General features: G+C 42.4%; 1 protein-coding gene across 2 annotated transcripts in view; it reads right to left on the bottom strand.

The window, feature by feature from the left end:
- PDE8A (phosphodiesterase 8A) overlaps positions 1-26,446 on the bottom strand; it is a 197,406-nt gene that overhangs the window by 17,602 nt on the left and 153,358 nt on the right. For both annotated transcript variants that reach the window (XM_007066870.4, XM_037910936.2), the window contains exons 8-17: positions 24,388-24,525; positions 17,779-17,867; positions 16,155-16,206; positions 16,014-16,056; positions 13,522-13,599; positions 12,262-12,332; positions 11,053-11,217; positions 6,534-6,582; positions 6,141-6,276; positions 271-469 (exon numbers count right to left, since the gene is read on the bottom strand). In XM_007066870.4, the coding sequence (XP_007066932.1) occupies positions 271-469; positions 6,141-6,276; positions 6,534-6,582; positions 11,053-11,217; positions 12,262-12,332; positions 13,522-13,599; positions 16,014-16,056; positions 16,155-16,206; positions 17,779-17,867; positions 24,388-24,525 (1,020 nt within the window). The remainder of the gene's footprint in view (positions 1-270; positions 470-6,140; positions 6,277-6,533; positions 6,583-11,052; positions 11,218-12,261; positions 12,333-13,521; positions 13,600-16,013; positions 16,057-16,154; positions 16,207-17,778; positions 17,868-24,387; positions 24,526-26,446) is intronic.

Below are 26,446 nucleotides of genomic sequence, written 5' to 3'. Positions count from 1 at the left end.
AGAAGGCTCTCTCTACCTCCTTCCAAGTACAGCCCAGCTCTGTGGTGCTGGAAACTACTACCAGACATAATTTCTTATCTAATATACTACAGGTCAGCTCCTCAGCTGGTGTAAATCAGCATAGCTTCCTTGACTTCACAAGTGCTATGCTGATTTACATCAGCTGAAGACCTGGCCCTGTATATCAGTTATTAGGGTTGATTTCTGCTAATGTTCCCACCACTCATGTATTTTCCACCTCTACTGTATTTCTTATAACCCTACACTTACCTTTACCCTTTCTTTGGATAAGAAATAGGCAGTGGCATGCAGGACATCTGCAGAATGAGTAGAATTATGATAGGAGTTGGAGGAATGGTAGTTGGCTTCAATAACTTGTAACCACGACCTCAGAGTTGATTCTGAACAGTTTAGGAATTCACAGATTCCAAAGCGAGCAAACATTTTGAGACCAAGATAAACCAAAGGCCTGGAGAGAAAAACAAACAGAAAGTTTTAAAACAAATGAGTTAGATAGAAGGAAAACTAGACAGAGCAAATGAGACTAGCAGAGAAAGCATTTTTAAACTGTTGATATGTCAGATTAAGTATAAAAGTTCAACTATTCATAAAAATATACTCAAGATATGTAGAAAGCTTCTGCCTAACCACAATGTTTGGGACTGATACTTCTGGAAGTTCCTGAGAATTATTAAAATACTGAACAGGTTCTATCCTCCTGGTAAATCCAATTGCAATTTTTGTTTCAGGGAGTCTTCTGCCTCTCTCAGGGCTCTGTACCCCCCTGCCAGCCTACCCTCAAGATTCCATGGCTCATCAACCTTCCTGCAGTAGAGAGAGACTAGAGGAGACGCAGTGCTTGCTGCTCAGGGAGAAGAGGCACTACTCACGCCCCTCCAGTCTATATTCACATTGTTCTTCAAATATCCCACCGTTGCTGTATCAGGGTTACAGCTCCACCAGAGGGAGTGCTAGAGCACACCAGTCAGTGGTACCTGGCTTCTATTAGAGCTCCCACTCTTGCTAATGTTGGGGGAGCTGCAGCAGTGGTAGTGCAAAGGTGGGACATTTGGAAGGGAAAAAAACCCATGTCGAGATTAAAACTAACTCCGCAGTGCAGACAAGGTCAGAGTGTCAGCACGCTCTCTCCAGCACTCCTTGCTCATGCCAGCTCAGGAAGCAACAGCTGGAATGCAGGAATCAAGCCCCACATTGTACTAGAGAACAAAAATCACAGGGCAATTAAAGCAGCCTGGAATAACGTCTAATCCCAAAGCAGAGAGCAAGCAGTATTTTCGATCCAAGAGAGAGGAAATATTGGTATAGAGGTGTATAGCCTGTTCAGGAAGGACAGACAGAGAATGAAGGGAGGAGGTGTTGCATTATACATCAAGAATATATATACAGGGCTGTCCCTACCCATACGCAAAGTACGCAGCTGCGTGCTGCTCCAGCCCCTGCTCCGCCTCTTCCCCATGGCCCCCACCCCTGCTCCACCCCCACCCCGCCTCTTCCCACCCCTGCTCCGCCCCAGCCCTGCCCCCACGCCCCTGAGGACTGCAGCAGGGTCAGGCTGCACTCACCGGCTGTGGGAAGTGCAGCGACCCGGACCTGGCCCCAGCCCCCTCTGCGCCACCGGTGAGTGCTGGGGGGCGGTTTACCCTTGCCCCCCAGTCTCAAGGCTGGGAGCCAGGGGAGCAGAGTGGAGCAGGTTGGGGCTGGGTCGCTCCACTTCCCGCCGCCCCATGAGTGCCGGGACCCTGCACTCATGGGGCAGCGGGAAGTGGAGCGACCCGGCCGCAACCCACTCCATCAGCTCATGCTGGGAGGCGGTTTCCCTCTGCTTCCAAAGCCTGCTCCTGCCCCCCGCAGAGGCTGGGGGCTGCGTAGGGCACCAAAATGGCTAGGGATGGCCCTGAATATATACACATGTTCTGAGGTCCAAAAGAAGGTGAGAGGCAAACCAGCTGAAATTCTCTAGATAAAGATAAAAAGGGAAACAAAATAGGGGTGATGTCATGGGTAGGGTCTATTACAGACTACCAAATCAAGAAGAGGAGGAGGATGAAGCCTTTCTAGAACAAAAAGAAAGAGCCAAAACACAAGACCTGATAGTAATGGGGGCCATTATCTATGCAGATATCTGTTGGAAAAATAATATGGCAAAACACGAAATTTCCAATACGTTCTTGGAATGTATCAGGGACAAATTTTTGTTTTGAGAAAATGGAGGAAGTAACCGGGGGGGAGACTTTTGAGACTTGATTCTAACCAACAGAGAGGAATTGGGTCCGAATTTCAAGGTGGAAGGCACTTTGGGTAAAAGTGACCATGAAATGATAGATTTCATGATTCTAAACAAAGGAAGGAATCGGAGAATCAGAATACAAACAATAGCAGACTTCAAAAAACAGACTTCAATAAACTCAGAGAACTGGAAGGTAAGGTCCTCTGGGAAGAAAATCTAAGCGATAAAGAAGTTCAGGAGAACTGGCAATTTCCCAAGGACATAATATTAAAGGCAGAACTACACACTATCATGATCTGAAAGAAAGACAGGAAGAACAGTAAGAGGCCAATATGGCTCCATCAGGCGCTCTTTAATGACCTGAAAATCAAAAAGGAATCCTACAAAAAGGGGAAACATGGACAAATTGCTAAGGAGGCATATAAAAGAATAGCACAAGCATGTAGGGACAAAATCAGAAAGGCTAAGCCACCAAATGGAAAGGGACATAAAAGGCAATAAGAAGAGGTTCTTTAAATACATTAGGAGCAGGAGGAAGATGAAGAAAAGTGCAGGTCCACTGCTTAGCAGGGAAGGAGAGCTAATAACTGATGACATCAAGAAGGCTGAGGTGTTTAATGCCTATTTTGCTTTAGTCTTCACTAAAAAGGTTAATGATGACCAGATACTCAACAGAATTAACATTAACAAGGGGAAGGAACACAAACCAAAATAGAGAAAGAACAAATTAAAGACTATTTAGATAAATTAGATGTATTCCAGTTGGCAGAGCCTTATGAAATTCATCCTAAGATACCTAAGGAACAAGCTGAAGCAATCTTGGAACTATTAGCAACTATATTCAAAAACTTATGGAGGAATGGTGAAGTCCCAGAGGACTGGAGAAGGGCAAGCATTGTACCTGCAGCATTAAAAAGGGGAACAAAGAGGACCTGGAGAATTATAGACCTGTCAGCCTAACTTCAATACCCGGAGAAATACTGGAAACACTCATCTGTGACAGGCTTCAGAGTAGCAGCCGTGTTAGTCTGTATCCACAAAAAGAAAAGGAGGACTTGTGGCACCTTAGAGACTAACAAGTTTATTTGAGCATAAGCTTTCGTGAGCTACAGCTCACTTCCTGTAGCTCACGAAAGCTTATGCTCAAATAAATTGTTAGTCTCTAAGGTGCCACAAGTCCTCCTTTTCTTTTTACTCATTTGTGAGTACCTAGATCAGTGGTTCTCAACCTATTTACCATTGTGGACTGCATATGCAGCTCTCTGTGTGTTATGTGGGCTGCATCCACACAATATATATACTACCTGCACATCTACAAAAAAATCAACATTTAGTATGTGTCATATGACAGTAATATGATTCAAATTGATATAGCACCTTTCATTTCAACACTGGAAAATGTCTACCACAAGCATTTTAAATGAGCAAAATAAGTCAAAACATTACCTGTTAAAATGAATTAGTTTATTGTGAGGGTGGCACGGCATATTGCCACCCTCACTTCTGCGCTGCTGTTGGGCTGAGTACCTGGAGAGCACAGCTTCCGAACCCGCCTGCCAAGAGGGGGTACCCCCCCAGCCAGGGACTGCCTCTGCGCACCCACTCCCCACCATGCATCCAGCTCCCCATGAACCCAGGGACTGTCTCCTCCCCCCTCCCCAGCCAGGGAATTCCCCCAATCATGCAACCCCGCTGGGACTGTCCCCCCGGCATCCAGACCGGCCCCAACACTGGGCTGGCACACGTGCCTTTCCTGCAGAAATAGGGTGCTCTGACCAGGGCAGAATGGCTCCCTCAGGGACCGTCCCCTCCAGCATCCAGTCCGCCACCCAGGAACTGCTCCCCATGCACCCAGCATCCCCCCCAAGGACTGCCCCCCAGCACTCAATGCCCCCATCCAGGGAGTGTGCCCCAGCTTCTAACCCCCTATCCAAATCCCTTGCATTTGCTGTGATGCTGGGAGCATCTTTCCCAGACCTGAAGAAGAGCTCTGTATGGCTCGAAAGCTTGTCTCTCTCACCAACGGTAGGCATGTTTGAAAGTTTTGGTCTACTTAAATACTATCACCATAACATGCTAGAACATCTGGCCTTTAAATCAAACTATCCTCACATGTGTGGAAGCTAGGAGAGTCATTACTATGTAGCATTAGTAGGCAGAGAGCTCACTATGCTTCTGTATCAGGGAACTATCACTCTTACAGCACTGAGTTTAGATTTAATGAGCTTTTTGTCTTGGCACCACTTCCATATGACTACTTGGACTTGAAAAAGAGCACTAATAACTTATTCACAGCTGTGATTCACAGAACTCTCACTTGAATTTTCTTAACAAATGGTTAGCTTTTATTTAAACGTAGAAAGGATATGAAAGAACATGTGAGCAATCTAAATTATAATTCTTTTAATTAGAGAAAGCTGCAACAATCTATTCCTTTTGCCTTTTCCCAGTAGAAACACAGAAACTACCTAAAAAGAAAAGAAGTACTTGCGGCACCTTAGACTAATACATTTGTTAGTCTCTAAGGTGCCACAAGTACTCCTTTTCTTTTTGCGGATACAGACTAACATGGCTGCTACTCTGAAACCAGAAACTACCTAGTTAGCCTATACATATTGAGGATGATATAATTAACTCTTCATTAACTGCAAAGTTCACATTTAACACATTAATTCACATGGACTGACTACCATTTGTTTAAAAGTATTTGTATCTGTAACCTTTTTACTTATGGAAACACGAGGCAAAGGAAAAGGCATAACATTTTGGACATAAGTTTCTCCATTTGCAATAAAATATAAAGTTACAATGTCATTTTAAGGAATAATAAAACATCAGATTTTTTCCAAATGCATATGTTTGTTTTTTGGTGGTTTTTTTTTTTGGGGGGGGGGGGGGAGGGGTATTGTTGTGATGTGTTTTGGGGGATTTTTTTGTGTGTGGCTTATGCAGAAAAGAGCTCAAATAAACCTGGGTAAAGATCAAGGACTTCAAAGTAAGTACTGTATCTGAAAGTAAGATAATCAGTACTTTGCAGGATCTAGCCCCTAAATTATAATCTTTTGGAATCTCAAATGATATCAGAAGAAACATACAACAGATGTAATAGATTCCCAAAAGTATATTTCACCTTTAGGCCAAGACAAAGCATAGAAAATTTCAGCCCCACAGGGAAATTTTAACAGGTATCAACGAGTAAAAACAGGGATTTATAATGAAGTTATAGGGTTAATTATTGCATTTGCTGCTACTGAAGTATATTAGAATCTGTTACAACTCTTACAGCTATGCAATGACAGATAAGGAGTCTGTACGTTGCAGTATGAACAAAAGTATAGTTTGTTGAGTTTATAGAACTGGGGCCCTTCTTCTACTCCCAGTTGAAGTCAACGTTTTTAGAAATAGATACACTCTGGCTACAAGGAGCAGAAATAAGGTGTGATCTATCAACCCTTTCTGTAAGCTCAGTAAACTGACACTGCACGTAGTTTGTAGTTCAAAATGGATATAATTTGGATCCCCAGACTCCAACAGCCAGATTTGTCAAGATTTTTTCTAGTAATGTGAAAAGAAAGGGAAGGCTTGCAAAATGGCGTTGTCTTTTTTCAATGCCTCATCAAAAGATATATGAGGGCTTCAGATGCAGCCAATATTTCTCTGTAGAAATCTTCAGTAAATAAATTTGTGATAATGCAGAAGGTACTTAAAAGTATGGGAAGCAAGTAAGAAGGCAAGAGACATGCGAAAATGAGGAAGTTACACATGTTCTCCTTTTGAAAAAAGGGATCCCAGTTTGAAAAGTAGAGACAGAGAAATTAAAATGCTGAGTATGATGACGAAGCAGCAGCTAATTCTTGGTAGCTTTAACTGACAATTCTTTTGCCTTACTAACCTTTTATGGGTTGCAGCCTCCAGTTCAAAGATATCAAAGTCCCAGTATTCTTCATTTTCCATTGCTTGTGCTATCCGTGGTGGGATGTCATTAAGGGAGATAGGGGAGATCAAACTGCCAGGAACCTGATGAGTTTCTGTTAAGGAATATATTTGGGGAATAAAATTAATTTACTATGATACAACTTTTACTAAACACTGTGGCTTTTGTTCTCTGAAAAACCTTAAACATTCTTAGCAATTCCCCTGCTGCTGTTTGTAATGCAGTAGAAGATTGCGTATAAATAAAAAAATAAAAAGTCCTTGGAACATTTGATCAAAACATTTACTATGTTTCTGAAATCTGTTAGATCACAATTTTTAGCATCCCCAAAACTGCAAAGAGAAAACTTACGTTTTGCTGACAATATGTATTCATTCCCTGATAATCTTCGTAAACCATCCTGTTAAATAAAAATTGATTAATCAAAAAAGTTCTCATGTACTCTCTGTTCCAAATGTAAAGTACTGTGTAAGTTATCTAACATGGCACTAAGTAATAGTGCAACGATTCTACATAAGCTTGACTATGTCCTGTTTCAGCCTTAGAAGCTATCTTATCTGTCTTTGTCTGTCTTTGTTTATATCAAAATGTTTTAGATATGCCTATACAAATACTTCACCACCTTGGTAGATCATAATGGAAGGAAGATAGCAAGATGCAGATCACAAAATTAACTAGGTTCTATCTGAGCAGTAATTTCTTAAGCCCAGTATTGTGATTTCAGACAATATGCCCAAAGCAAGAACTCTGCTTCCATCTTTTTGTGTGTGCTATCTGGACCTTGGGTCTGGATGTGTCCACACACTCCCTGTAGAGCAAGTGGGTGAGCAGCAGTAGGAAATAGGCAGAGGGTTGGCTCCACCCACCTCTCCTGGCAGCCCAGTACAGTGGCTCTTGTGACTTGCTGCTAGTTCAGGCCAGCAACATTTTACGGTGGGCAAGGAGAAAGCAGGAAGGAAATGTGCCTCAGAGATATATACCTGAGTGTCAGTGCCTCCCTAGTTTAATTCTGGGGCGGTACCTAAAGACACAATCTTGCCCTTAGTGGTTAAAATAAACAGAATTATGTATTTGATATTTACCCTTAAACTCATCAGTTTAACAATATTGGATCAATTCCTGCTTGCTTCACAGATGCAAGCAGGATTTAGCCCAACATCTTTTAGATGCAGTGAATTAATGTTGGCCCTGTATGTATAAACTAGTTGTTAAAAAAAAAACCCTTTATAAACACACCTTTCTAACTTATTAATAACATTATATGACTAGTGTACAACAGAGGCAAATCTGGATGCCATATCTGACCTGTGTAATGTCTGCACTTATAAGAATTATTACATCTAGTTTCTATTTTAAGGTTTGTAAGTAAATTAGTCTGGAGTTTTGTGACTTATGGGGAAGGCTGTCCTGCTGTTAAAGCAAGTTAAACATTTCTTCAATAGCACTGCTGTGACACAAATATTCAAGACACCAGACTCAGAGTGTCCTCGAGAATAAAGGACTAGATTTTGTTACAGTTGAGATACCAGATCCGATTACAGCTGGCAAATCTATGTTCTGATTTTGAATGCCATTCCCACATTGAGTTTAATAACATTCAAATAATAATAGCCTAAATGACACACAGAGACAGTCTCTTGTACATGAGATCATCATCATATTCCTATTATGCCTCTGGCATTTAGGGCAGTGACGAAGCTCCTCCACTCCTGTCTGTTTCTGGCAAGTCTTTCAATGGTTCCCCAGCTGTGCCCCGGGTTTTTCAGCTCGGCTTCCACAGCTCTTTGCCATGTTGTTTTCCGGCAGCCTCGTTTTCACTTGCCTTCAGGTGTCCATCTTATTGCTACTCTAGTGATGGAATCAGTTTCCATCCGAAGCACATGACCAATCCATCTCCAATGACTCCTGGCAACGATGGTGCTCAGATCCTCTTGGCTGCACTGTGTCAATAGATCTAGGTTTGAGATTGTTCTGGTCCAAAAGATACGGAGGATTTTTCGGAGGCAGGTTGTATGGAATGAAGACAGTTTGGACATGTCATACTTTCTCCTTCCCCAGCATTCTGCACTATAACGTAGTGTTGAAAGTACTCAGCTCTGATAAATCTTGAGTTTGGTTTTGGTGTTGTATTTTGCTGATTTCCAGACTGTATTTAAACTTCTGAAGGCATTCCTGGCTTTATTGATTTTGTTCCGGATGTCCTGGCTTATTCCACCTTCCTGGCTGATGGTGCTGCCCAAGTATGTGAACGTTTCTACATTGGTGAGAACATAATTCTCTATCCGTATTGGTGATAGTGAGGCAATATTAAAGGTCATGATATCTGTCTTATTGCGATTGATGTTCAGTCCAATTTGCTGGCTGAATGGGTTGAGTCAAGGTGTTTTTTCTTGTATATCATGTTGGGTATGTGATAGAAGAGCGAAGTCCAGGTCTTCAAGGGATGAGAAGAGTGTCCATTTAATGCCTCTTGCCATGTCTTCTGTTGTACACTGCATTACCCAGTCGATGGCAATATTGAAAGGATTGCAGACATGACACACCCCTGACGTACTCCTGTTTTGACTTCAAAACTGAGCTCACTGCGATCAACACTGCATGTAAAGTTGAAATAGAAGCTTTTGATGACATTGATTATACGGAAAGGAATTCCGTATGCCTGCAGAATGCACCATAGGCTGGTCCTGTGAATGCTATCAAAAGCCTTCTCAAAGTCTATGAAATGTATGTAGAGTTGCCGTTGCCATTCTAAGCACTGTTCTATTTATGCTTCGTAGAGTGAAGATCTTGTCTGTGCATCCACGCCCTTTCTGAAAACCAGCTTGCTCTTTTCTGAGAACACTATCAACTGCCTATAATATATGCTGGACTATGATCTTACACCAGGGATCGGCAACCTTTGGCATGCGGCCCATCCAGAAAATCCTTTGGCGGGCCGGGATGGTTTGTTTACCTGCAGCGTCCGCAGGTTCGGCCAATCGCAGCTCCCACTGGCTGTGGTTCACCATTCCAAGCCAATGGGGGCTGCGGGAAATGGCGTGGGCTGAGGGATGTGCTGGCTGCCGCTTCCCGCAGCCCCCATTGGCCTGGAACGGCGAACCATGGCCAGTGGGAGCTGCGATTGGCCGAACCTGCGGACGCTGCAGGTAAACAAACCAGCCCAGCCCGCCAGTGGATTTCCCTGACAGGCTGCGTGCCAAAGGTTGCCGATCCGTCTTACAACCATACTTTGCTTGGCAGAGATAAAAGTGTGATACCACGCTAGTTATTACAATCACTGAGAGTTCATTTCTTTGGCGTCTTCACTATAACCCCATTGGTCCACTCATCTGGCACTTTTTCCCTTTCCCAGACTGATGTAAATAGAGGGACCAGGATAGATGCTGCTAATTTAGGATTTACCTTGAACAATTCTGCATTCAAGTTATCCTTGCCAGGAGCTTTCCTATTTTTTAAGGATCTGATGGCTTGAATAATCTCTTCCTTAGTTGGGGTGTCTGTGTTGATATCAAGATCTTCTTCTGCCTCCTGGATGTTTGCTTCCTCTTTAGGCGACTCCCTGTTCAGCAATTCTTTGAAATGCTCTGTCCAGCACATTTCTTGTTCTTTTTCGGTTATTAGTAGGTGTCCTTGTTTGTTCCTGATGAGAGAATTTGTTGGTGTCTGCCATTTACCACGGATAAGCCGTGTCATTTTGTAGATGGTTCCTTGTTCACCATGAGCAGCTGCGTCCTCTGCTTGTGTTGCCAGATTATCAATATAATGCCGTTTGTACATGAGATGGAATAATTTAATCTTCCATCTTCAACTCCTTTGCTGAACAAATGTTTCTTGTAGATCATTTTCAAAATCAATATATACTATACATTCATCCTCTGAAACATCCCTTCTCCTACTCTCCCTTTGCCTTGTAAAAGTTTTTGTTCTATATCCAGTGAGGATTTTGTATATTATGATACACTAACTTTCTGTGAATCCTTATGCCATATGATCATGGACTGACGTTGAGGGTTGTATGGGATCAGAACACACATTTGCAGAGGTTGGTTCAGATGGAATGAAGTGAGCAATGAGTCAGTGATATGTACCAATTCAAAGAGTAGATGCAAAGGCCACTTAAGCTGTAGGCAAACTAGACAACTGCCTCAGAGTGGCAGATTTCTGGGAGAAGCAATTTTACATGGGGATGCAGATTGGTCTACAGGGGCATGAAATGCAGAGAGCACTAATGCGTGGTGCTCTAATGCCCCATATAGATCCTGCTGGTCCGAGCTACACTGATGTAGCCTGTTCAGGTCAGGCAGGCCGCAGGGCAGCTGGGCTCAGAGAGACCTCTGTGCGTGTGCACTGCAGGAGAGCCAGACTTGACGGTGGGGAGCAGCCTCCTGTCTCACTGGGCTTGGCAGGGAAGATGTGGGGTTGACTGGGCATCTGCCATCTGGCACCGACAGGGAGTGAGAGTGAACTGGGGGCACCCCTGCCTTCCAACCTCCTGCAGGCAGCCAGTACTCCTCCCCAACTTCCCTCACAACCCCCCCCTCGACCTCTGTAGGCACCCGCACCCACCCTATGCCTCCCCCAGAAGCCTGCCTCCTCCACCTCCTGCACAATCTCCCCTGCCTCCCATGCGTGCATCATATGATGCAGTTTGGGCTCCCAACTTACGCACAGAACTTTAATACGTATCCTTGAGTAGTCCCTTAAAAAAAAAAATCAAGGGACCTGATCCTCCTTTCACTTGTAACAGTGTAAATCAGGAGTGATTCCATTCAAATCAATGGAGTTACACTGATGTAAACTGAAGTAAGTGCAAGGAGAATCCAGGCCCCAGCATTTATGTCAGCAATTGTTTGCCATCATATGTACTCACTGTCATTAATCCTCCAACAAGATCACTCGTATGTGGATCTTCATCTTTTGTCCCAAGTTGTGGAGAGTATAACTCAGTGGTTCTTAGAATCTCCAACACTCGATCTAAAGCTTCTGCGACAGGCATGGGACTGCTTTCTTGTGCAGCATTGATAATATTTATTACCTAGGTTAATATAAGAAACTCTTGAAATTTAGAAGTGATTGAAGAAAAGAGAGATTCTCGGTGACTAATATGAGAAGTCATCGCTACTAAACATAGCAGTATTTAATCCAGATCGTGTAGAACTACTGTGAAATCTCTAGGGGATCAATAGTGAAACACTGAGGTTTTTTTATTGACTTTGGGAGCAGGATCAAGGTTTTAAAGAGGCCATTCTTATTAGGCAACTTCCTGTCTTAAGACACTGGCCCAAAGTATCTCCGAACAGACCCAGTACAATCCTCTTCTATCTTTATCAGAAAGTCACTTTATTAAGCAACTGATATTTGTTGGTCTCTTGAGTGGTTTCTTGAGACACATTACAACACAGGCACTGACTCTGTGGGTGCTCCGGGGCTCGAACATCCACAGGAAAAAAATAGTGGGTGCTCAGCGCCAATCAGCTGTTTGGTGGCTGGGGGAGGGCAGAGAGCAGTGAGTGGCAGGCAGGTGAGGGCCTCAGGGGAAGGGTTGGAGTGGAGTGGGAAGAGGCAGAGTGAGAGTGGGGCCTCAGGAGAGGGGGCAGAGTGGGGGCAGGACCTCAGGGCAGAGCACCCCCAGGGAAAAATAAAAGTCAGCCCCTATGCATTACAATGAATATGTATGTAAGGGAAATCCAGTCCCTTCCTTTGCATGGGCAGAGTGCCTCCAGGCAACAGAACCAGTGTGATTGTGCTAAAGTGGGAGCTGAATGTGGAGAGAGAGGCAGAGGGTGCACACCCCTATGTGGCAGGCAGAGGGGACAGGCAGGGGACAGTATGGGCAGGCAAGGGTGGATTGGGAACAGAGCATTTGCCACTTCCTGGATCTTCCCAGTCACTCACTGTGGGAGATGGGAGGAAGGGAAGACATGGTGTAAGGGCCAGCATAAGCTTCTACAGCCATTGCATGTGGCCCAGCTACTCAGGCCAGGTGTTGTGCAGAGGGTTTCTGCCATAGTATTTCAGAAAAAACATCCAAGTAAATTCTGATTGTCTGACTTCATGAACACCAGCAATGGCGGATTACCTTGGTGATGGGTGCTTCAATAGTCATGGAATGTATCCTGGCCATTGAGGAGTGTCGCCTCTGTGAACTGCCTGTGCAGAAAACAAAGCAAAATGAGCACCCTGATTAAAATGACAATGCATGACATCCAGAGTTAGCCAAGAATTCCTTGTTTGCCATGACCTTCAGGACCACCTATAACAGCATGCATATGCACGCATGTCCTGCTATGCTGATAAGGATGCCCACATAGATGCACGCTGAATCACCAACAAAACAGAACAGAGATAAGTAGCCATAATGGCCTGGCAAGATAGTTGCTGTTTTTATATTTTAAATATTTTATAAAATGTTCAGCCACCAGCGCCATATGTACGTTGTTTTTGGGGGGGCGAGGAGGGGCCTGTAATACTACAAGGGTGTAATACACGACAAGACACAATGAGTCAGATCATCAACTGGTGTAAATCAGTGTAGGTTCTTTTAACTTAATCCAGTGATGAGGAGCTATGCCAACTGAGATTCTAGCCCGTAACAACCGATGTTATTAATCAGGGACTGAAAAACATACATCTTTTGTGTCAATTAGCAATTTTTGGCAGCAAAGGCCAAACTAGGCTACTTCCTGTTTTGTAACCGGTAAGATGTGGCTACTTCTCTGCTATTCTTTGTGCTGAGCACATCTTCAGCATCAGAATCCAGGCTATTTTTGTAGCAATGGTCAAGGTCTGGTGAAAATTAGAAGAAAATCTGTTACTTCAAATTTTCACCAGACTTTGACCGTTGCCTAGAATGTACTAATACACGTTTTAACAGAAGCTTTATAAACCCCAGCAAAACCCTGCAGTATGTGAAGGGTGAAATGCCATGACGAAGTGTAACTCCCTGATGTACGACACAACACAGTGCAAATAAAGCAAACAAAAACTAAGAAGAAATTTAACTTTGACTTTCATGGGAAGAGTAAGTAGGGAAACTACAACAAACCCCAATACTTGTGGGGGCCCCAGAATCTGCTACCTTTACTAATGATGAAGAGTAACTTACTTTGTGAGTAGCTCTATGAATTCTATGGGATTACTCATGACAGTAAGTGCTACCCAACGTTAGTAAGGGTGGCGGAATCTGGCCTTTCGTTTCTAAAGGTTTCAAAAAAGTAGTATAAAAATATTGTTCAGAGGCAAAACACATGGGGTAGTTGCATAAATATGAAATATTCATGGCTTGAGGGTTTTTAAAAGCCATGTGAAAAATATACAAACATCCACTTATCTAACATACCATCACTTCCTCTTGAGGTTGTGGATCTGACATCGAGCGATCCTTTCCTCCGATCTTTGTGTCGGCAAGTCTGAATATCTGTGGAGACATCAATGTTATACAATGACGGCAACAAAGGCTCTTCCCAGATTATACGTTAAAGGAAACTAAAGACAGGTAAAAGCTTGGCAGCAGCGGAACAACATGCATAATGCTACAGTTGGTTGGAAAACAGCTTCTTAGAACTGTATTCACACTGGTCTTGCCATGGATGCTCCCACATCATACTCTCTGAATGCTGCTCTTGCCTCAAGCAAAGACACAAAAGTAAATGGCCTTTATGTAGAGGATCTAAGAGCACTGAGAGTCCTCTCTTAACCCACTGCATTGGTGCAGAGTGGTGTTCAGCCACAGCACTGCCAGTAACAGAGCTGTAGAAGTCAGAGGGGCCCTGAAAATCCATTACGGATCTAGAGAGACAAGGTGGGTGAGGTAATACATTCTACCGGACCAACTTCTGTTGGTGAGAGAGACAAGCTTTCGAACTACACAGAGCTCTTCCTTAGGTCCTATGGGTTTACACAGTGGTGAAGCTGATGATCACTTCCCTATCCCACCCCCACCAACCCCTCAAACTCCGGGCGGAGTCTGCATTGTCTTTAAGGCTACCCCCTGCACTAGATGTGTTTAGTACCAGAGGCAGAAAGCATTTGGCTCTAAGGCAAGATAGAAACTTCAGTAGACAAGAGTTCTCTGATGTCTGAATATTCCACATCTTAGAAAATCACCATTAAATGGCTTCATGCAAGAGTTGTTGGACTGTACAAATAATAATACTTAGTAAGCCAACCTTGACATACGTATAGACATTACCTACTTAATCCTCAGAACAGCCTATGGGAGGGAGTCTGTTCTCCCTGTTTTACAGATGGGGGAACTGAAAGGCAGATACAGTGACTTAAGTTAATAGGGCAATTTCTGAGCTCATTTAGGCCCACACAGTCCCATTGCATGTGGGTTAATTAGCACAGTCCCATTGCATGTGGGTTAATTAGCACAGAAAGTGGTTACACAAGGATAACCGAGGACAGGGTTTGGCCCATTGCTTGTTTTTTAGTTTTAATTGACTCATACCAGTTAAATGTTTGTCAGTGAGCTGAGACTGCCTAAGGCAGGGGATGGGGGCATTACTGCTGAGTACAACAAGGAGCAGACAGAGAGTTGCAGTTTAGGACTCTAAGTGTGGGTGGACATACTCCTTCATCCCTTCAAAGGAACTAGTTTAGGCTGGGAAGATCAAACGGGGAGCTGAATTATAAGCAGAGCCCAAGGGCTTGGCAGAGAGGAGAGGAGGCACAAAGGATTTATTTTAAGTCCTCTAAAGTGCCAATACTGGAGGGGCAAATCCCAGCACTGATGGGGTATGTGTGTCTGAAGACCGCCAGGCAGCAGAGAGTAGAGTTAGACAGCAAAATCCCCTGTGGCTGCTTGTACAGAACGCCCTGGAGTGCTAGGGTATTGCTTTCTTCTGATTTACTCCCTAAGCTACCTCATTGTTCCCCCACACCCTCCAACGGAAGATGGCTTCCACCAGAGGCACATGAGGAATGTGGGTTTGATCCCTCTGCTTTTCTGTTTGTAGCAGAAAGTGGAATAGCATAACTTGGTCCCACACACCTCCTGCTTCAGGTGGAAAGGAGGCTAGGGGCACACGGGCTATATGGGTACCTTTGTTAAAATGTACTGCTGTCTCCTGCAGCACTGCCCCAGATCCTGAAGTGGCATTACTGGAAGCTGTAATGTTTGGGGCAAATCCTGCTAGAATACTTCAGTATTTTTTTTAAAGGGGAGGAGGCAGTTATCTGGGTTTTAATTTAAATTAAATAAAAAACCAACTGGGAGTTTCCTAACCATAATTGTTCAGAATATAAACAGATTGATTTGGGGTTGAAACCACCCTGTAAACTCTGGAACTCTAAGGCCCATAGAAGCCCAGGCGAGTTTTGCCATGAACTTCAATGGGAGCAGGACCAAGCCCTAAATGATGTGCATTCATCATCATATCCATCCATGTGCAATATCCCAAAATAGCAAAAGCAACAGATCTCTAATAAAGAAGCAAAAGGTGCATGCCATGAATTATATTAGCCATGACGTAATTCCATCTAGATGGTGTCCTTGACATTTCTAATCTAGTCATAGAGATTGCATCAACTACACTACCTATGATTGGAATGTGAAATAGAGCCAAATGTGGTACCCACTCTTGGTTCTAACACAGACACATTACATTTTCAAGGTTTGTTTGATTTATGTCACTGCTGAAACAAATTTGCCTGCCATAGATAACTCACATTTATTTTGTCTCCCCCAGGAATACATTTTATTGCTATCTAAATATTATTGTTTTCACTGCGCTTTGTAACCCGTGTTTGAGTCTGATCTTAGCGAATCTATCTAATCTTTTCCTGCATACATCCCATGCTTCTTGTGACAAAAATGCAATCACGTACCTGTCTGAGATTCAGCCTGAACACGTTCACATATTCTTTCTGCCTACAAATCAATAAAAGAAAATCCAGTCAATCAATTTCCTGATCACGCTGTGATATTTTCTGCTTAAACTAAAATGGACAAGTCACCTTTTTTCTTACCTTATTGTTGTCATTGCACAGTCTACTAATTGACACATAGTGTCTAATCTTTCTGTAGGCAAAAAACAATGCATTATTGTCGCACCAATTCCCAGCTCTGATTCACATCTAGCAGCATTTTAAATTTACAAGATCCATACTAGCAATAAATCCATCCAGAACAAATCGTACTCTGTGAGGGCATGGAACCAATGCAGTTCAGCTGCACTGGAGGGCAGGAGGGAGGGAGGGTGGGATGTGTGTGCTGTATAGCCATGCTATGTGGGCTCATTCTCTGCTGCTGCTGGGGGAAGTTTAGGTGTATGATGTGGCTGGTGCATCTGCAATGATGTAGGTCCAGACAGACAGATTATAGGGTTTAGGGGTGGAGCAGTCACCTAGGGTAGTACCATCCTAAATGCCTCCAGATTGGCATGACACTCCCTGTGCCAACCACATTTGCTTTGTACTCAGGTAATGTATACATGAGTACGGGTCCATCTCCTTTGCTTTCTATCACAAGCTGCCAGATGCTTTTGCTCCACTGATGGAGAATAGAGAGTATGAATTACTACCGAGGGATGCCAGCAATTTAAAACATCCCACTTCTTCTGCCTATAAACAGTGGAGTTTCCACTGCTCGCTTAATTAACCTATAATGTTTGTTGGATAGGAAAGAAGTTGCATATAACCTTTCCTTCATGGTAAGACAGATCAACCTGAGAAGGAAGGGACATACAAAAGTGGGGGTTTCCGGAGGAACGTGTACTCTTATATCATCAAGCCCATTTTATTTGAATAACTCTGCGTGTTTTCCACTGGCATCACCTAGGAAGAAGCATCACAACTAGCAAGTGATGATAATCAATGGAGGAACTGGACTGCCTGATGCTTCAGTAGAATAGGAGGAACTAAGGCATAAGGTAAGGTGCATGTTTGGAAAATTCCCAGAGAGTTTGGGGATTGCTACAATATGTGCCAGCTGGTCCCCCTTTCTTTACTGAAATTGCATAGGGGGACTTACCACAAATGTTCTAATAATCAAGATTTACCATTCTGCTCTAAACGTCCCAGTCAATGGCCGAATGGAAGTGCTGGAAAACGGGAATTTTGCCTGAGTAAGGAATGTTAGCTCCCTTTGGGTCAAGTTCACCGGGGATGTAAGTGTAAAGGATCTACTCAGATCCAGTTGCTGCACCACAGAACCAGTCTGCACACCAGCCTTGCATAGGCCAGCATGGATGGAGATGACAGGAGGGAACATAGGCTCTAGGTTTATGTGGCCCCTCCAGTGGCCTCAACACAAGGCATAATGGGAGCACTCACCACTCTATCCCGCAGGCTGGAATAATAGCCACAGGGAGCTTGGCCCAAACCCTGGCTCTGCACTGGGGTTTGGATTTCACTTCCCTTGCATACAGTGCAATTAGCCGAGCATTATGTGAGTAAAGTGGATCTTACCCTGAGAACTTAAGTGGTGGATCTGTCCCACTGCAAGCTCCCAGCTCTGCAGGGATGAATTTCACTTAGAAAGCAATAAAGACTGATGCAAGACCCACTGAAGCCAATGGGAGTTTCTGACTTCATTGAGCATCGTATCATACCTCTAATACATATTGACAAGGTACTTAACTTTTGCACTTACCCTCCCTGTCCGATGACAGGTATTATCTTCACATTTTGTTGTATGCTATCTCCATTTTTCTTTTTGGCGTAATACATTCCTTGCCATTCCTGCAAAAGTAGTCCAAGGATAATTACATTCAATTAAGTAATTAACAAACATAAGGCTATTTTTTACAAATTCCTCTTCATTTATTACTGCCAAGAGAGTCAGGAAAAAAATAAAAACAAATCTAAATTTGATACATTTTCATTTAAATCTGCTTTGCAATCCCAGACCTAGACATTCATTCTTAGGGGTCGTAGAGGCAATGCATGTGTCAGAGAAACATGGACGCAGAAAGAAGAAATATGAAAGAAGAGGAACTGAAAATGCAACTGGGGCTGCAGGATCTCACTCCACTTACAAATGACTCATTCTTTTAGCTCATTGGAGAAATTATCCACCTCTCCAGAAAACTCAGACAGCCTCTCCCTTTGCCCAAGTATGTTATTTATAAAAACAAATTTAAGAAAATTAAACTCCAAAATAATTTCACACAATTTTGAAGCTGAATTCCAGAGACAGAAAACATGAGACATTTTTTGTGTATATAATAGCACACTGACCAGCGAATTGGGGAGCATTGGTTGATGGGCTCCAGAGGAGTCCAACTCTGGAGGGGTTGAAACATGCTTACTTCTTGATCTCTGAAGTTAACATTGTAGTTATAATAGATCCACACTCTTGGGTTTCAGGCTAATGGGTGAGTAAAGCTTGTCAGAAAATGCCTGGGGTTTTGTCTGCCAAACATTTCAACTTTTTGTCAAAAATCCAAAAAATGGAAAGCTTTTGGTTTTCAGGATTTGTTGTTGTTTTTTTTAAATAATAGTCAAAAATTTCTATGGAAAACAGAAACTTCTAGTGAAGGTTGCAGTTACTTGAAAACCCAATTTTCTGTCAAAAAATAGCTTAGATGTAAAATTTTTGGTCAGCCCTGGATACGATTTTCAGAAACTGCCTATTTGCCCTCCTGTTTTAAACCTATATTTTTAAAAGGCATCCTGTTAAAAAAATCTTTTTTTATTCATTGATTCTAAAGACAGGAGGGACCATTATCTGACCTCCTGTATAACAAGTGGCAGATTTCACCCAGTTACTCCTATTATTATTATTTTCATATATCTAACTCAGCAACTTCTACTTAAAGCAGAGGCTGTTCTATGTATTGGGGAATAGAAGAAAGTCCACAAGTGAGACTGGCACAAACAGATGTTGTACATCCCATATTTGTCCAGTAGAATTCTTTTTCTTTCTCTGTAGCTTTCGTCAGTCTTCTCCCACAACCCTGTCCCCATTCTGTCCGCTTTCTGTTCCACTGTTCACCTGACCTCTCTCCCACTCCCCTCTTTTTGTTCCTTTTTCCATAGCATAATGAAAAACCAATAACATTCAGTATGAAGCAGTCTGTGGACCCATGATATTTGAGTGGATTCAAAGTCATGCCCACAAGTTTGTCATCCTAGCATAAATTTAAAGAGAAAAAGAGTCTAGAAAATCTGGGTCCAAGAGTGTCCAACAATGAACAACAAATTGACTGCTGACTGTACATGGGCGTCATCCAAAGCCCAGTGAAGTCACAGGGAGTCTTTTAATTGATCTATGCATATGTGTATCCATGTTAGGGTGACCAGATAGCAAATGTGAAAAATTTGGACGGTGGTGGGGGGTAATAGGAGCTATATAAGAAAAAGACCCAAAATTGGGACTGTCCCTATAAAATCGGGACATCTGGTCACCCTAATCCATGTGCACATACACATAGTACAGAATACTGTATACACACACCTACATTTATCCTTATATTGTAGAGAAACCAATAGACAGATGGGCCACGACTGCAAAGGCATAATTGAGGGTAGAATTTGCCCTACATTTTAATGTACTTTGCACTGGGGAAGGAGAACCAACAAGTAACGAATCCAGCATTCATAAGGACTGCATAATGACAAGCAGTGCGGGGAGGAAGTTGAGGAATAAAAAAAAAAAACCTGAAAGGTTTTTCCATGCATCTCTCTGAGAAAAGAACTGTGCACAACAAATTGGGAATCAAGCATAATATCTTCTCCCATATGTTGCATGAGGAATATAAATGAAGACTAAGCAAACATTACACAGTTCTATGCTCTTGGAATTAAAATGATACATAGCAATAGTTCCCTGACAACCAGGATAAGGGAGAGATGAGTAATCAATCTCTAAACCCAGATAATAAGGTCAGAATATGCATAAAGGGATGAAGTCATAATGCACGGATTGAATAATTGTAGAGTTGCAAGTGCCTTCCCCTCATGTCAGAATAGAAGCAGTCACTAATGGATTTTGCTTCATATTCAAGAGGCAAAATTCACAGTTGTAATGTCTGAAAAAAACAAGAACGCCTTGAAAGGTAACATGTGGAGGAGAAGGGTCAGAAGAATTCAGTTCTGGTCTAAGACAAAGACCAGCCATTAGGTAAGGTTCTTATAAGGATATTACATAAACATATTTTAAGAACTCCATATGCTTTCTCCAAGAACCTCTGTCAGCCAGCTAAATAGAGAATATGTACCTCTCGACATATGCCTTCAACTGAGCTCATCCTTATGAATGAATTACTGTCCTAGAAATACGGTGTCACAGTCACTTCAGCGTGGCCTAATGTTCTGGTGTTAAAATAAAGACTAAGAACGTCTGGTGTAAGTAGAAAAGAAAGAATCAATAACATCCTTGATATGATAATCTACTGTTCTACTGATACCTTTGGAAGGCAATGCTTCATTACCCAGTAAGACACCAAAGCTCATTGTAAACCAAAGCTCAATGTCAAGCACAAAATCTTCCACAATGTGATCTGAGTCCAGGAAAGGGCCACTGAGTTTGGTTCATTTTTCATATAAAATTGCACACAGTGTGCACCCTTACAAACTACTCACTTGCTTTAGATAACTAAATAACTCCCTACCTATAGTTTGCAGGATATATATTCCTCTGTGGAGTAACTTCCAAGCAGTGAGAGAAATTGGGTGCCTTGTCTGAATTATCAAAAGGTATCTCATGAGGGCTGGTCTACACTACCGCTTAAGTCAATGTAACTTACATCACTCAGGGGTGTGAAAAAGACATCTCCCTGAGCAACGTAAGTTACATCAATCTAAGCGCTGTCCGCAGGGACACTATGTCGGTGGGAAACACTCTCGCTGTGGTGTAGATTTGTCCTCACTTTATGAAAAGTGAAACTATCTCAAATAAAGATTTTTTTGCCCCAGATCATAGGGATCAGATGCAGCAAAACTTCTAGTCAGATGTGATCAGCTAGTTCAGATTTCACCTCAGTGGATCTAATTTGATTCATTCAACGAGTTAAGAATATGCAAGTGTTGTGTCTTAATTTCTTAAATTCGAACAGAAGGAAAATGCCCATTGATAGCGCTGGTCTCTTGTGAGTACAGCCAGCATACGTTAATCAAAGACATCTTTTTACTTGGCTCTACAATATCCTTCCTGATCACTGTATACTGCATGGATTGTCCAAGTCCATTCGCTAAAACATCCCTTGCTTTACTGTGTAAAATGCCAATCAAATACTGTTTGAAGATGCTAAACTTGGCCACAGATTAATGTTTCTCAACAAAGGAGTTAAAATACTACAGGTGTGGATGAACAGGCATAGATCCATCTTGGATCTCATTGTACAACTAGAAACATTTCCCCCAAATCTCTGGCGCAGCTCTATCAGAAATTCTGGTTTGTTACTGTGTTTGTTATGATACCATGTAGTCTCAAACTGGGAAGGGTTCGCCTCATCATGAGATAAGAACTCCTACTGTGTGCTGGATGATCAGAAAACATCACAGCACAGGTTTTTGTCTGGGCTAGAGAAATTGCTTGGTATATTGTAAGCTAGTGTAATCAAGTTACAGTGCTCACATATTTGGTTGCTAACGGGAAGCAGTCTTTTTTCATATGTACAAAGAAATCACAAACATGGAGGGAGACAGATAAATCAAATGAGATTTATCTTGACACAACCAAAACTTTTTGGAGAATGTTATTCCTTCCGGACACAAGTTTGTTTCAAATTCTCCTGGAACAATTCAGTATAAAACACTTTCAAAGTATTGTGATCTTTCAAACGCTGAACCACACAGTAAAATTGCATCTGCAAATGTTGTCTGGAAGAACTCTTTTTGTGTTAGTAGGTAAAATTCTACATTTTTACAATCTCTGTAGATTACAAACTGTTAAGTGTCCCAATGGCAAAGAAGAAGACATATGTAACAAATACAGATCTACATCGAGGAGAGTTCAAGACCTTCCAGAAATGCAGGCTTTAAAGTTTAATATCTCACTAATATTCACAGAGGGGTGTCCTGAAATCAGAATACTAAAACATGAAAATCTTGACAGCTCCATACTTAGAGGAAAATATTACTCAGTATTAGTTGTTGTTTTTTACCATGAGTAGTCTAAAAATACATTTCTGTTAGAGGCATTTTTGTTATTACATTAAAAATAATTGAAAATGTGATAATTGGATATCTTGAATAGTAGATGCTGTAGTCATGAGGCCCAATAGAACTAACTGATCTGTATTCTTAACTTAATGACCACCACATAATGGTATCAGACCTGTACCACGTGCCTTTATTTGGATGCACCTTCACAGAGGCAACAGAACTGTGAAGTACCATCATTTTAGCCCTTGGATGTCTCTTGGATCCGTTCCAGCACTCCAGTCAATATCCAGACACTTGACAGTTTCATGTTCAGATGCACATTCCATCTGCACAGAGACACATCATTGCTTTTCTAGACGAATACTCATGTTTCTACCTTGATGTACACAGTGTGACTAATCACATCTTTGTGTTGGTGCCTTGATGCATCAATGCCTAGATGTAAATAACACTAGTAATTAATTTTAACATCTCACCACACTGTCAATAATGTGGTGTTTCCCAGCAGACAGCTAGTGTGACCCAATTAGCTACCCTGACTCAGCCTTGTGTATATGCCATGGCACATCTTTGCAAATGCAGCTGATTCAGAAAATTCCTCATGTTACCACCATGAACAGTGTCTCCTTAGACAGGGTACCATGACATATCTTTTCACTGGCCTCAGAAGGCATTTAGGCTTTGCTGTCAAGATGCAAATGTCAGCTCCGAGACATACCAGGATGCACACTCACATAGTGCCACAACAATAATACAGTCAAAGGAACACCATAGTGCTATGAGGCAGTCTGCAAAATCTCTGTTATCAACCTCCATATCCGGACTTTGAAGCCATCTGACTTCCCTGCACTTCCTTGGTGCAACAAATATTTCTAATGGAAATCCACTAGCGAGTTCCTTAGTCATTAGAGAACTACCTCTCTAGTGGAAGAAAAGAGCCTGGCAGTTGGAAGCTGATATGTCCCTTTAGGGTGATAGCAATTACATGCCTCTCTCCCAAGGTTTCTAAATTCTGAGCTTGCTAATCAGCTACAATGTATCATGTTGAAAATGGAGTGTGGTTCTGTTCCAATCTACTGGCCACTGGACAACTTGTTCTTTCATATCAAGTTACCTTATTTTCCTTATTCTCCACCTCCCTTTTAGGTTTTCACACCTTTTGGTGCATGCAGCATATGCCCCACATATGTAAAGCGAGTAATACACATACATGTAACACGCTACATAGAAACAACACAGAAGAGTATTTTACTCTCTTACTTTTCCATGCAACTTAACTGAAAGTAACCTTTACAAAAAGGAAAATGTAATTCTTGATGAGATCCAAACCTCTTTAAACTCAGCTCAGTTCCCATTATAGAAATGCATTACTCCATCTTATCACTTTCTTACACTATACATTACACAGCTTTATGTTTTGACAATGTCAAAAACATTTTTTTACTGCTGATAAGAATTTTCCCACCAACATAGAATATTTATTGTTCTCAGAGATTTCTTTTAATTGTTTTTCACCATTAAGCATATTTAAGCATACCAAATATGGGATACAATGAAGGGGCGCATGGCCACATATGTACTTGCACACACACACCTACACAAATTGGATGAGAAGATTTAAATCATGTGGGATTCATTTCTTTAGCATCAGTAAGATTGTCCACACCCTCAGACCCACAATTTAAAGCATTTGGAGTTACAACAATGAGAGTGAGATAACACACAAGATTGGTTTTCAATGCAAGTAAAATAGAATCTACAGTAAGGAGCAGCGCTCCAAGACCCAGTGCAGCAAAGTACCAATGGGAGTTGAGGAGTATGTGGCTCTCCTCTGTACCTTGCAGGATTGAGGCCATAATTATTGCAGTTGAGAGGACTAGACTAAGCCTGCTCCCACTGAAGTCAATAAGATGAATGCGATTGACTTCAGTGGGAAGAGGATTGGACCCCAGGTTAGTATGTTATGTGCCAAATCCTGCTGGTCACAACTAGTCTCATTGACTTCAACGGGATTACTTGTGTGAGTAAGCAAACAACACAGGTTACATACCTGTAAACTCCTTGTTGTGTTTTATGCATGGACAATTATCACTCATACAGGCAGTGTGTAATAATATCATGGAATGATAAATGATATTATACGGCTACTTACCTTTCCTATCTTTATGCAGGAATTAATAGTATCTAGGAAATCAGCTTTTTTTTCATTTATAGGCACTTCAGTTAATTCCTTTCCTATTAATTCACCTATCTGATAGCCCATCGCTGTTTCAAATGCAGGATTTACGTACTGTGAAATAAAACCAAAGCTCATTAAACACAATACTTAAAGGAAGAAAGTCAAGACAGACCTGCATTTTGACCTACCTTATAAATACCTAGTGGTATGTTTACTAAGCTGAAATAAACGTCTTTGTATGTATTATTCATAAAACATACACTTCAATTTTTTTAGCACAACAAAACAAAAATCCAGTCCAGAAGCCTGGCGCTCTTACAAAACAAGCCTGTGTGCGCACATGAGCAGAGAAAGGGGGAAATATATTTTGTTATGGAAATACAACAGTTTTGCATTTCTAAGAAGTTATTATAGACAACAAATACTCTTGAAAAATGAATCCTTTCAAACGGAGACCAATCTCAGTGTTGTGAAAGACACAAACAGGATGACGAGATTTTGTAGGGCAGAGGAGTATTAACCAGTAATGTTGCTAAATTCTGTCTTTTCTTTATATGAAACAGCTAAGGACTGGGGGGGGGGGTGTCGTCTCTGGGCCCCCCACAAAGCTCAAGAAAATGGGCTGTGTGAAGGGGAATCTAAGAGTGCTGGGAGGCAGGAATCCTTATCCATAAACTGAAGGTGCTTGATGATGGGCGGGGGGCACAATTTAAAGGTTTGGCCCCATCCAACAGCTTGAGTCATGTCTCCCCAAGCACCCACCCCCTCTTACCCTCAGCGGCCCTTCCCTGCAGCTCCCAGATATTATCTCTGCATGGAGAGGCACTGGCAAACAGCTGGGGGCTGCAGGGCAGGGCCGCTGCTTTAGCTCTACAGGGAGAGGCAAAGCAGCGGCTTTCCCTGCAGCTCCCAACTTGCTGGCTCCAGCAGCTGCCATGCAGGGATGGAGCCCGGCAGCACCATGTGACTGAGCGGGGCCAGCAAACCCTAGCAAAAATGGGGGGAAGGGGGCATGTGAGCAATGTTCCCTCTAATTTTTCACAGGCCGTATGCGCAAAAAATTTCTTCTGTGCAAATTTTTGACAGGCCGTGTCCCCCCAAAATTTTTCTGTGCAAATTGTTGTGCTTCTGTGCAAATTTTTGTGCGTGTGGTGTTTCGCTGTGTGCGCGGGGTTTAGGATCTGTGTGCATGCGCACATGCGCACAGCTTGGAGGGAACAGTGCATGTGACCCCCATGTTTCCCCCCCCCACATGTTGCTTTCTGACCAGCAGGCTGGGGGCAGTCTTGGGGCTTCAGGCCTGCAGGGTGTGCCTGCCGGAGCTCACGGCTTCAGCAGGAGTGGGGCTGAAGCCCCAAGCTCCAACAGACTCACCCCGGCTCCTGAAGTCTGAAGACTGTCATATGTGGCTCAGATGGTCAGTAAGTTTAGCATCTCTGATTTATAATAAAGTTCATCCATACAGGCTGGCTTAGTGTATTAGCCTTTCAAGAGGGGAGAGCTAGGTTCTGTCTATGCTGACTTTAGTTTGGGAACTAGCGAACCATATTCAAAAATATAGTTCCAACCAAGTCAGTCTCTAAATCAGTTTAGCAAGTGAGTGTAGATGGAACAAACAACTTCAATACCACATTTTAAAAATGTATTCTAATCTTGTTTAAACAGAGTTCCAATATGATTTGGCTTCATCCACGTTAGCTGGCCATACCATCAAAGAAACCAGGTTAACAGGGTCCGTGTTCAAATTTAGCTCAAATTCAGTTCCTTAAACTGGTTTGAGCCCCATTGTGTATAGAGGGATGGATTCAAGTTTTCAAGGACAATGAGCTTCAAGGAAATGAGTTTTGTGATTTTATTCTAGTCACTTGGGGACATTTGCTAAAACTTGACTAAAACTTACACTCAGGGGCCTTGTCTGCACTTGGAATTAGCTTCGCTTGCAGCTAGGTTTTAAAGAAAAATTAAATTAATTTGCAACACTTTAGGAAAAGAAAGTTTATAAAACCATGGCTGTGTTCACCAGCAGTTATCA

The sequence above is a fragment of the Chelonia mydas genome, chromosome 10 (genome assembly GCF_015237465.2).
Source record: "Chelonia mydas isolate rCheMyd1 chromosome 10, rCheMyd1.pri.v2, whole genome shotgun sequence".
Taxonomy (NCBI): Eukaryota; Metazoa; Chordata; order Testudines; family Cheloniidae; genus Chelonia; species Chelonia mydas.
The sequence above is the reverse complement of the archived record's forward strand: the minus strand, read 5'-3'. Positions and strand labels throughout refer to the sequence as shown.